This window comes from Panthera leo, chromosome B4, assembly GCF_018350215.1.
Source record: "Panthera leo isolate Ple1 chromosome B4, P.leo_Ple1_pat1.1, whole genome shotgun sequence".
Lineage (NCBI taxonomy): Eukaryota > Metazoa > Chordata > Mammalia > Carnivora > Felidae > Panthera > Panthera leo.
In genome coordinates, this window is record NC_056685.1 from 77,193,950 (window position 1) to 77,206,730 (window position 12,781).

General features: G+C 38.9%; 1 protein-coding gene across 7 annotated transcripts in view; it reads left to right on the plus strand.

The window, feature by feature from the left end:
- Positions 1–12,781, plus strand: part of ATF1 (activating transcription factor 1) — a 79,704-nt gene that overhangs the window by 37,513 nt on the left and 29,410 nt on the right. For 6 of the 7 annotated variants that reach the window (XR_006204839.1, XM_042946519.1, XM_042946520.1 and 3 more), the window contains exon 3: positions 11,404–11,523. The exons of the other annotated variant lie outside the window; for it this stretch is intronic. Coding sequence is in view for 5 of the 6 variants with exons in the window: in XM_042946519.1 (XP_042802453.1) it covers positions 11,404–11,523 (120 nt within the window). In the remaining variant the exon portion in view is untranslated. The remainder of the gene's footprint in view (positions 1–11,403; positions 11,524–12,781) is intronic. 7 annotated transcript variants of the gene reach the window in all.

The following is a 12,781-nucleotide window of genomic DNA, read 5'->3' on the forward strand; positions in this document are numbered from 1 at the left end:
ACAATATACATTTTTTTAAAGTTTATTTTGAGAGAAACAGAGACAGCACAAGCAGGAGAGGGGCAGAGAGAGAGAGAGAGAGAGAGAGAGAGAGAGAGAGAGAATATGAATGAATGAATCCCAAGCAGGCTCCGTGCTTTCAGCACAGAGCCTGACCTGGGGCTTGAGCTCATAAACTGTGAGATCGTGACCTGAGCTGAAACCAAGAGCCAGTCGGTTGAACATCCAACTTCAGCTCAGGTCACAATCATGTGGTTCGTGAGTTCAAGCCCCACATTGGGCTTGCTGTCAGCACAGAGCCTGCTTCAGATCCTCTGTTCCCCTCTCTCTGCCCCTCCCCTGCTTGCACTCTTTGTCAAAAATAAACATTAAAAAATGCAATATTTAGTAACAACATTGTTTTGATTATATTTATTTTTATATTTCCCATAGAGTTATGGCAAATGGTACTAGTTTTTACTTATAGTGAAAAAAGTTTTTTTTTTGTTTTTTTTTTTTTTTAAGTGCATTTGAGTCTACAAAGGAGATACTTTAAAGAAAACTATTAAGTAGGTAGGTGTATAGGAGATACATGGATTTGGCATTCTGAAAGCATGTAGTTGAATGTGAATTCTTATCCAGTCACTTCTGTTTACCATGTGTAAATCCTAACTTTCCAAAGATCATTTGAATCTGAGACTTAGGAAGAGTGACATTTTGGAGCAAGTACAGCATACACTTAATTACAGAAAAAAAATTAAAACCACAAAGTTATGGTTAAATTCTCTTTATATTAAATAACAAACTTAGATGTAATTGTCTGGTTCATTTTATTTTTCATTTGTATTTTGAATTAATGGCTCCAGTCCATTAAGAACTGAGCAGATACCCTGGACTTAAGGATATGCCATCGTTGATGCTGTAGTAATTAACAAATCATTATTTCAAATGTCAAAACAGTCTTGTTTCTTCTTTTTCCTTGCAATGAAAAAGCAAAACAAATATACTTGATATGTTGGAAGCCAACTGAGAACATAGAGTGAGAGGTTATAAACTCTTTGCTTGGCATCAGGAGGCAAAGGGTGTCTTGTAAAAGAGCACTGGGCTCTGCAGCTAGATAGGACCAACCACTGTTGTGGTCACTATCGTGCTGGGTACTTTTCAAAAAACTTACTATGGACAATTTAAAACATATTCAGAATAAGATATTTATGTATATATGTATGTATGTATATTAAAAGACATAATACAAGCAGGGGAGGGGCATAGAGAAAGGGAGTCAGAGTCTGAAGCAGGCTCCAGGCTCTGAGCTATCAGCACAGGCTCTGTGCTGACAACAGCGAGCCCAGTGCGGGGCTCAAACTCACGAACTATGAGATCATGACCTGAGCTGAGTCGGAGACTTAACCTACTGAACCACCCAGGTGCCCCCAGAATAAGACATTATTAGGTTGAACTCTCATGGCTCTTATGACCCACTTTGAGCATTTATTAACTCAGGGCTTCTTGTCCTCCCCCTACGTACCCCACCAACCAAATGGATTATATTGAAACAGATCCTAAATATCATTTTAGCCTTCAGTAGTTCAATACATTTCTCTGAATTATGAGGACTCCTTTAAAAAACCAAAACCACAATACTATCATCACACCTAAAATAATTATTACTTAATATTGCCAAATATCTATTCAGTGTTTAAGATTTTCCTGATTGTTATTACCTGATTGTTATTTATTGTATGTGCACACACATATTTAAAAAAATTTAAGGGTGCCTAGGTAGCTCAGTTGGTTGAGTGTCCCAACTCTTGATTTCTACTCAGGTCATGATCCCAGGGTCATAGGATTGAGCCCTGCATCTGGGATTCTCCCCCCTCTCTCTCTTTCTGGTCTCTCTCTCTCTCTGCTCCCCCCCCCCCCCCCGCCCCTCTCACCCATTCGTGCACTCTCTTGCTTTCTCCAAAAAATATTTTTTTAATTGAAGTAAAATTAACATACAATGTCATATTAGTTTCAGATGTACAACATATTGATTCAGTAGTTCTTTTTTTTTTTTTTTAATTTTTATTTTAGAGAAAACAAAAGAGTACACCAGCCAGGGAGAGGGGCAGAGGGAGAGAGAGCAAGAATCCCAAGCAGGCTGCATGCTCATCAAGGAGGCTGACACAAGGCTCGATCCCACAAGTGCTCCTGATTCAGTAGTACTATACATTACTCACTGCTTATCATGATAAGTGTAGTCACCATTTGTCACCGAACAATGTTATTACAATATTAATGACTATATTACCTATGATTACTTTACATCCCCTTGACTTATTTATTTTATAACTGAAAGTTTTTACCTCTTAATCCCCTTTATCTATTTCAATCCATCCTCCTCCAACCTCCCCTCTGGCAACCATCAGTTCTCTGTATTTTAGAGTCTGTTTGTTTTTTCTATTCTACATAAAGGTGAAATCATACGATCTCTGTCTTTTTCTGTTTGACTTACTACATTTAGCATAATATCCTCTGGGTCCATCCATGCTGTCACACATGTCAAGGTCTCATTCTTTTTTATGGCTGAGTACCATTCCATTGTGTGTATATATCACATCTTCTCTTTCCATTTTATCTGTCTGTGGACACTTGGGTTGCTTCCATACCTTCACTATTGTAAATAATGCTGCAAAAACATAGAGACACATATATCTTTTTGAATTAGTGTCTTTGTTTTCTTTGGGTAAATACCCAGTAGTGGAATTACTGGATCATACAGTATTGTACTTTTAATTTTTTAAGGAACTTCCATACTGTTTCCCATAGTACCTGTACCAATTTATGTTCCCGCCAGCAGTGCATGACGTTCGTTTTTCTTCACATCCTCACCAGCACTTGTGATTTCTTGTCTTCTTGATTCTACATCTGACAGGCATCAAATGATATCTCATTGTGGTTTTGATTTGCATTTCTCTGATTATTAGTGATATTGACAATTTTTTAATGTGTCTGTTGGACACCTGTATGTCTTTGAAAAAAATGTTTATTCAGATGTGCAGTTTTTTTTACTCCGGTTATTTGTGGTTTTGGTTTTGAATTGTAGAGCTTCTTTATTTATTTTGGATATTAATCCCTTATCAGGTATCATTTTCAAGTATCTTCTCCATTTCAGTGGGTTGCCTTTTCAACCCACTAATCAATTAGTGTTAATGATTTCCTTTGCTGTACAAAAGTTTTTAATTTTGGTATGTTTCCAATAGTTTATTTTTGCTTTTGTTTCCCTTACCTGCAGAGACATATCTAGAAAAATGTTGCTAAAGCCAATGTTATTGCCAGAGTTTTAGAGTTAGTTTCAGGTCACATTTAGGTACTTAATTCATTGTGAGTTTAGGTAAAAGAAAGTGGTCCAGTTTCAATTTGTTGCACGTAGCCATACAGTTTTCTCAGCACTATTTGTTGAAGAGGCTATCTTTTCTCCGTTATATAGTCTTCCTTTGTAGTAGGTTAATTGACCATATAAGTGTCGGTTTATTTTTGGACTCTTTGTTCTGTTGATATATGATTACAATAGCTTTGTAATATATTTTGAAATCTGGGATCCTTCAGCTTTGTTATTCTTTCTCAGGATCTCTTTGGGTGTTTGGAGTCTTTTGTGGTTCCATACAGATTTTAGGATTGTTTATTCTAGTTCTGTGAAAAATGCTGTGGGTATTTTGATAGGGATTGCATTGAATTTATAAATTGCTTTGGGTAGTATGAACATTTTAACAATATTCTTCCAGTCAATAAACATGTCATATTTTTCCATTTGTTTGTGTCATTTCAATTTCTTTTTATCAGTGTTTTATAGTTTTCAGAGTACAAGTTTTTCACCTCCTTGGTTAAGTTTATCCCTAGGTGGTGGTGGTGGTGGTGGTGGTGGTTTTAATGGTGGTTGCCAAGGGCTTGCCAAAGAGTTAGGAGGAGGGGGATAGGAAATTATTGTTTAATGGGTACAGAGTTGTTTTTTAATTTTAGAGAGAGAGTAGGGGAGAGGAGCAGAGAGAGAGAGAGAAAGAATCTCAAGCAGGCTCCACACTCAGCAAGGAGCCTGATGTGGAGCTCGATCCCATGACCCTGGTATCATGACCTGAGCTGAAATCAAGAGTCGGACACTCAACTGACTTAGCCACCCTAGGAGCCCCATTGTTGTTGTAAAGATTTTTCGTTTTCAAGTAATCTCTCCATTCATCATGGGGCTCGCACCCACAACCCTGAGATCAAGTGTCACATGCTGTACTGACTGAGCCAGCCAGGTGCCCCAGTATTTTATTATTTTTGATAGAATTGTAAATGGAATTGTTTTCTTTTTCTGCTGTTTCATCATTATTGTATAGAAATGCAGCAGATTTCTGTATATTAATTTTCCATCCTACAGCTTTACTGAATTTTATCAGTTCTAATAGTTTTTGGTGGAGTCTTTAGGGTTTTCTATATGTAGTATCATGTCATCTGCAAATAGTGCTGTTTTTACTTCTTCTTTATCAATTTGAATGCCTTTTATTTTTCTTGTCTGATTGCTGTGGGTAGGACTCCCAGTACTATATTGAATAAAAGTTGTGAGAGTGGACATCTTTGTCTTGTTCCCAGTCTTTAGAGGAAAAGCTCTGTTTTTCAGTATTGAATATGATGTTAGCTGTAGGTTTGTCATATATGGCCTTTATTATGTTGAGGTATGTTCTCTCTAAATCTTTGTCAAGAATTTTTAGCATGAATGGTTATTGTATTTTGTCAAATACTCTTTGCATCTGTTGAGATGATAATATGGCTTTTATCCTTTCTCTTATTATGTGATATATCATGCTGATTGATTTGCAAATCATGAACACCCTTGCATCCCTGGAATGAATCCTGCTTGATTTTGGTAAATGATTGCTTTTAATGTATCGTTGAATTCAGTTTGCCAATATTTTGTTTTGTTGAGGGCTTTTGCATCTATGTTCATCAGAGATATTGGCTTGTAGTTTTCTTTTTTTGTAGAGTTTGTCTGGTTTTGGTATCAGGATAATGCTGGCCTCATAGAGTGAATTTGGAAACTTCTTTTCCTCTTCTATTTTTTTGGAATAGTTTGAGGAGAATAGTTGTTAACTCTTTAAATGTTGGGTAGAATTCACCTGTGAAGCCAGTTGGTCCTTGACTTTTGTTTGTTGGGAGTTTTTTTATTACTGACTCAGTATCATTAGTAATCAGTCTGTTCAAATTTTCTATTTGTTACTCTTTATTTTGGAAGATTATATGTTTCTAGGAATTTATCCACTTTCTAGGTTGATTTGTTGGCACATACATTTTCATAACATCCTCTTATAATCCTTATAATCTCTTCTAATAATTCTCTTATAATCTCTGTGGTGTCCATTATTTCTCTTACTTCATCTCTGATTTTGAGTCCTGTATTTTTTTCTCCTGATGAATCTGGCTAAAGGTTTATCAATTTTGTTTTATCTTTTCAAAGAATCAGTTCCTGGTTTCATTGATCTTTCCTATTTTTTTTTTTCAAGTCTCTATTTCATTTATTTCTGATATAATCTTTGTATTTCCTTCCTTCTAGCTTTGGGCTCTGTTCTTTTTCTAGTTTTCTGGTGTAAGTTTAGGTTGTTTATTTGAGATTTTTTGTTTTTCTTGAGGTAGGCCTGTTTTGCTATGTACTTCCCTCTTAGAACTACTTTTGCTGCATCTCAGAGAATTTGGACTGTTGTGTTTTCATTTTCATTTGTCTCTGTGTATTTTTTTTTCTTCTTTGATTTCTTGGTCGACCTATTAATTGTTTGGTAGCATGTTATTTAGCTTTCACATAATTTGTGTTCATTTTATATTTTTTTCTTGTAATTGGTTTCTAGCTTCATACAGTTGTGTTTGAAAAGATGCTTGATATGATTTCAGTCTTCTCGAATTTATTGAGTTTCATTTTGTCCTAAAATGTGATGTGTCCTGGAAATGTTGCATGTGCACTAAAAAAAATGTGTATTCTGCTTGTTTTGGATGGAATGTTGTGTATATATATATCTGTTGGGTCCATCTGGTCTAAAGTGTCATTCAAAGCCAGTGTCCCTGTTGATTTTCTGTTCTGTCTGGATGATCTATCCATTGATTTAAGGGGGGTGTTGAAGTCCCTTACTAATTATATTACTGTCCTTTTTCTCTCTTTATGTCTGTTAATAATTGCTTTATGTATTTAGTTGCTTTTATGTTGAGTGTATAGATACTTACAGTTGTTATATCCTCTTGTTGGGTTTTTTTCCCTTTATCATTATGTAGTGTCCTTTGTCTCTTGCTACAGTCTTTGTTCTAAAGTCTATTTTGTGTGATGTAAGTATTGCTATCCTGGCCTTTTTCTTTTCACTTCCTTTTGCATGGTACATGTTTTTCTAGCCCTTCACTTTCCATCTACATGTGTCTTTTGGTCTGAAATGAGTGTCTTGTGGGCACCAAATAGGTGGGTCTTTTTTTTTCTTCCTATTTTGAATTTTTTTTAATGTTTATTTTTGAGAGAGCGTGAGTGGGGGATGGGCAGAGAGAGGGAGACACAGATTCCAAAGCAGGCTCTAGGCTCCAAGCTGTCAGCACAGAGCCCAACATGGGGCTTGAACTTACGAACTGTGAAATCATGACCTGAGCCAAAGTCTGATGCTTAACCGGATACTTAACCCACTGAGCCACCCAGGTGCCCCAGGTGGGTCTTCATTTACATTTAAAGTAATTATTGTTCATTTACATTTAAAGTAATTATTGATGGGTATGTATTTATTGGTATTTTGTTACTTGTTTTCCAGTTGTTTTTGTAGTCCTTCTCTTTTACTTTCTTCTCTTGATCTCTTCCCTTGTGGTTAGATGGCTTTCTTTAGTGTTAGGCTGGGATTCCTTTCTCTTTATTCTGATGAAATAACTCTTTTGTGAAGTCCAGTGAGTGTCTTTATGATTATTACTTCAAATTCTTTATCAGGCATATTGTTTATTCCTGTTTCTTTTAGCTCTTTTGCTCTGATTTTGTCCTTTGGGACATATTCCTTTGTCTCCTCATTTGTCTAACTCTCAGTGTTTATTATTTGTACGTATTAGAGAGGTCTGCTCTGTCTCCTGGTCTTAAAAGTAGTGGCCTTGTGTGGAAGAGATCCTGTGGTGCCCTGTAGTAAAATGTTCCCTTGTCTCTAGAACCAGGTGCTCCAAGGGTGTCTCCTATGTATGTGGGCTGTGTGCACCCTTTTGTTGTGGCTGAGTCCTGTTTGCCTTCAACCCAGTTGGTTGCAGTGACCCATCTTTCCTGTTGTGGGCTCACCGGGCAGGGTTTGGTCCCTGCAGCGTTGAGGGGTCTGATGCCTCCACAGGCAGGAGGTGCGCATGGCCAGCAGTCCTGCTAGCTGGCTGCAGTTAGTCTCTGCCACAGCTGCGGGCCCACCAAAGGGCTTTCTCTGTGCTCAGCTACTTGAGGGGTTTTGGTTGGTGGGTGGGTCAACATTCAGGGTAGATGTCTCCCATCTGTCTGTCGCAGTTGGGGGCACACTGATGGGCAGGATTTTTCTCCCTCTGTGGCCAGCTAAAAGGCTTGCAGCCCAAATGGCGTGCACACTTGCATGTGTAGCCGTCTTCCCCTCTCTCCTGACAGGAGTCACTTTGGAGTAGCATCAGTCTCTGCTGGGGCTGCTTGCAAGGTGTGGTGGGGTGGGAGCTACTTCTGAGGGACGCCCCCTGAGGCATGTGGGTGGATGGGGCCTGTTTGCTGGAGAACACAGGGGTGGGGCACATGGTGCTAGTAAAGTTAGCACTGGTTCCTGCAAGTGTCCAGCTCACGTCATTCGCCTTCACTTTTGTTCTTGGAGAAATCTCTGGAAGAGCCTTGCCCCTTTAGTAAGTAGGTCTATCTCCTTCACGTGTACCCTAGGCATTTTTCAAACTGCTGCTTCTATGCTGTGTCTCAGGCAGGGTTATTTATTATGCTGGCTCTTTACAGTTTCCTATCTCCCTCCAGCTCTCCTGGAGTTAAGCCCAGATTTTTAAAGTACCTCAAGTTAAATCACACTGATTTTTAAAGCTCCCAAAGTTAAGCCCCACTGGTTTTCAAAGCCAGATGTTAGAGAGGCTTTTCTTCCCATCGTGGTCCCCAGCACATGGGGTACCTGGTCTGGGGTGTGATCCTCTTGCTTCTCAGTGCTTGTGGGGTCTCTCCCATTTGTGATTAGTCTCCCCAGTGGGGTTGGTTCTCAACCCCCTCTCTGCTCCTCTTAATCCTTTTCAAGGTGGCCTCCTCTCTATGATTTAACTGCGGAAGGTCTATTCTGCCAGTCTTTAGGTCGTGTTCAGAGTTAGTTGCGCAGGTGGAGCTGTTATCTTCATGTGTCTGTGGAGTGACATGAGCTCAGGATCCTTCCACTCTGCCATCTTTCTCACAATCTGCACATATATATTTGGCAACAGTTTATTGAGCCAGGATCCAAATAAGAGACAATATATGTAGGCTCTTTCTCTTCACTGTTTCTCTCCACCCTTTGTTTTTACCTTATTACTCGTTTAATCTTCATTATAACTGTGAAAAAGATAATATTCCATTTTCAAAGGAGGAAGCTAAGGTCCTGAAAGGTAAAGTAATTTGCAGAGTTAGTGCCTTTAGCTGAAAATCAGCCCAAGGCTATCTGTCTCTAAAGCCTGTGTGCCTTTCAGAGTTAAAAAACTTTAACGTTTATTTATTTTTGAGACAGAGAGAGACAGAGCATGAACGGGGGAGGGTCAAAGAGAGGGAGACAGAATATGAAACAGGCTCCAGGCTTTAAGCTGTCAGCACAGAGCCCGATGCGGGGCTTGAACTCACAGACCGCAAAATCGTGACCTGAGCCGGAGTCAGACACTTACTGACTGAGCCACCCAGGCGCCCCATCTGTGTTTCAACCTCATGTTAAAATTAGGGGACCAGCTCCTTCTTTTTCTCTTTTCAGAGTGATCTCAGGATTTAGATTATGAAGTTTGAGAGTGGGAGTAGGAAAACACTGGTTTTTGGGACGCTGAATAATGAGTATTTTGTGAGGTTAGAACTGTGATAACAAGGGTGAGGGATTACTAATACCTGAAACAAAATCTGGTGCCTTTTTTCCACCTGCCAGACCCACAATCTGCAAAAAATCACAAGGATTGCCAGAAACCCTGAATGAATGATTGCTTTTATCTTGTAGAAATGTAAATTAATTGCACCACAAGCTTTCCCCATTAGTTGAATGGTTGGCTTCAGTTGGCATCTGAAACGTAAGACGACCTTCATTTATTTTCTCTGAGTGTAATGGTAACTCTAGAGCTGGACTCTTTAAGATTTGTGAATCCTATTTTAACTCTTTAATTTTTGTGTCCCCCTAATGGGGTGCTGTCAAAGAGAAAGAGCCAGACATATGTTCAAGGTAGCAAGACATACTTCATTCAGATGAAGGCAGTAGAGAAGAGAGAGTGCCACAAAAATTGAGCTCAAATCTGCTGAAACAAAAGGTACTTTTTAAATGCCAGGGTGTGCGGAAGGACAAGTACCGAAGATGTTAGGATGGGAGGTTGGTCGGTGTGATTAGGACGTCTGTGTTCGCTAATTGATGCTTATCAAAGTTACCCTCCTACTCTCCCACAGAGACTGGGAGACAAGGGCTCTAATCTTGCTGATGATTACATTTCAAAGGGATGGCTCCCAGGTCTTGAGAGGAGACATTTCTGGGTTATGGAAGATTTATATCTCAAGAATCAGAGAAAGGATTTACAACTCTAAGTTTCCTAAAGTAAACACTGTAAGCAAAGTGCGGTCAGGGGCCTTAGGTTTTAACTGGAACAAACAGTACATTTTTTGGCAGCATTGAGCTTTCTCGGGCAGGCATTTTAAGGGGGCTGGAGTCATCCTAGGGACATGGCCGTAAGCTGATAAAAGCAGTTCTAGAATTTGGTTTATGTCTTTTAGTGTGTGATGAGAGAGGTTGATAGAAATCGTTTGTGTGGCAGTTTGCAGCTCTCAGTACCCGGATAAAATTTTATATACAAAATTTCATGACCTGCGCATTTTGGGGGATGATGAGGCTGGAATTTAATCCCATCTTGGGAAGGGGAAAAGAACCTTCAATGAAAGGGAATAAGGCATTGTTTTGGGGGCTTTATGCAAACAAAAAAAGAAGGGAGCAGTCAGGAAGTTGATTTATAAGACCCGAGAAGCAGCCTTGGATTTTGTTATTTAACTCTAAGATGAATAGTATGGACCAGAGTAGTCCACAGGAAGGTGAGAGATCACTGTTAACTGAAAATATTAGAAAGCTTCTTGGAAGAGAGAGAACCTGAGCTGAGCCTTGAAGGTTGATGGGTGGGCCTTTCTTGGCTTAGCATTTTATTGTGGTATTTCCATGACACCCCATCGGATTTCCATAGAAATAAATTATAATCTCATAATTGAATTATTTATTTTTAAATATTTGATTTTTCTTTTTCTTTTTTTTTTATTTTTCTTTAAAAACACCACACAAAGTTGATATTTCTCTGACTTTTTGACTCTTGATCTCTGGATTGGTTTTCAGCCAGATCTTTTCAGAATAACGTTACAATTTTTTTAAATGTTTCTTTATTACTTTGAGAGAGAGAGAGAGAGACAAAGCACAAGCGGGGGAGGGACAGAGAGAAGAGAGGGAGACACAGAATCTGAAGCAGAATCTAGGCTCTGAGCTCTCAGCACAAAGCCCAGTGCAGGGCTCGAGCTCCTGGACTGTGAGATCATGACCTGAGCTGAAGTCAGATGCTTAACCGACTGAGCCACCCAGAGCCAAAGTTGGATGCTTAACTGAGTGAGCCAGCCTGGCACCCACCTAAATTTTTTTTTTAATATTTATTTTTGAGAGACAGAGCACAAGCAAGGGAGCGAGGGGCAGAGAAAGAGGGAGACACAGAATCTGAAGTAGGTTCCAGGCTCTGAACTGTCAGCACAGAGCCCGACCCAGGGCTCGAACTCACAAACCGTGGGATAGTGACCTGAGCCGAAGTTGGATGCTTAACCAGTGGAGTCACCCAGTCGCCCCAGAATAACATGTTCTAAACAGCCTCCACATTTTTGCACAATCAGTTCTCTGCCCCAGATACCTCCCAATCCCCCTCCCCCCCCCCCCCCCCCCCCCCGCCATATACAACTTCAGCGAATCGTTTATCCTTCAAGACCCAGATGACGTAGCACCCTTTCTTTGCTCCAACGGTATTTTCTGCTTTTCCTCTTCTATTACAGTTCTTATTCTGTTTGTTATAGTTTGTAACGTCAACTCCCTAGTACAGTCTCTGGCCCATAGAAGATACGTAATGTTACTAGATGGGGTTAAATATAATAAGCTCTGAACTATGTTTTCCAGTGTTAAGAACTCAGTTATCTTATATGCATAGGTATAATATGTTAATTGAATTTTTATTTGTTCTTAGATGGCATTAAGAGGATCTGCGCCAGTGACAATTATACCTCTTCCTGGAGAGCAAGTACAGGTTCAGGGGGTCATCCAGACAGCTCAGTCTTCTGTAATTCACCCACCACACGTGCAAACGGTACAGAAATTCAAAGACTTAGTGGTTGAGAGAAGGGACTTTTATACACTAAGTCTTTGGACACAATTGAAGTTGCTATAGTTACAATATTATAAACCAAGATAGTAAAGTTGTCTTAGAAATTAGGCTATGGAACAAATGAGGCAAATAGAAAAGTTTGTGAATTTCTAATTTCATGTATGGACTACCCAGTGAAAAAGGAAAGCAATTTGGGGGGAATTTATTGCTTGGAAATGAAGGACTTTAAGAGACAGAATCTTTTTGTCCCAGTGGTATCTTTCATGAGAAAGAGAATTCTGAAGCAAGGGTGATGGTGTTAGTGTCAACAAAGTAAAAAAAAAAAAAAGTACCTACTTTATGCTTTGTGGAAGTCAAATAAGAGCGTTCTCATAGTAGAGGCAAGTTCTTATTTATATCTGTGTACCTTCATATTACCAGCTGACAGGAGCAGGAAGGAAAAGGTGATCCTGGGTTCTTTTTCCTTCTACTCTTTCTCCCCATTTTATCTTCTGGCCCTTGTGAGTCTCCGAATGCCTCTGGTCATCCCTCATTTCTTCCTCCTGACTATTTAGTATCTGGTGGTGCTGTCAGCTCTAGAGCTGCATGTTTATGTGATTTTTCTATTTGAAAGGTGACAACTGCATGGATTTGTGAGTTTTTACTCTTAATTGCTAGTCGTTAAATAGAAATACTTGATCTTAATTATATAAGTAAACTCTTAGTTCCAGAAATTATTTCTTGAGTTCAGTGGGACACTTTGGAGTAAATTTAGGGACAGTGAAAATAGTTAAGGGTTTAGGTTAGAAATGGAAATCCATGATGCTTGAGGAAATATGGAAGGGACATATCTCTTAATTACTTTGGGTTGTGATCATTCTTTTCTGCCAAAAGATACAGATTTTAATATAAAATGTAAATAGCTGTACATCAGAACTTGTTTTTGAGGAAGATTATAGAATGTAAAACAGATTTATAGAAATTTAAGATCTACATCTGATTAGGGGAAGGCTTTCTGGAGATAGTAATGTAAAGCACTGATTTGTTAGGTCCTTTCTAGAAACATGATTGGGTTATTTTATTTTTTAAAATAAAGATGAAGTATTTCCTTGTCTCTCTAACCCTCCCCCACTCAGGCTCTGTCTGACTCTCAAAAGTAAATAATAAACATTAAAATAAAGATGAAGTAAAAAATCTATCCATAGTGCAACTTTGGACAAATATTGGGAAATTTAATACATTTTAAAAATTGAAAATAACT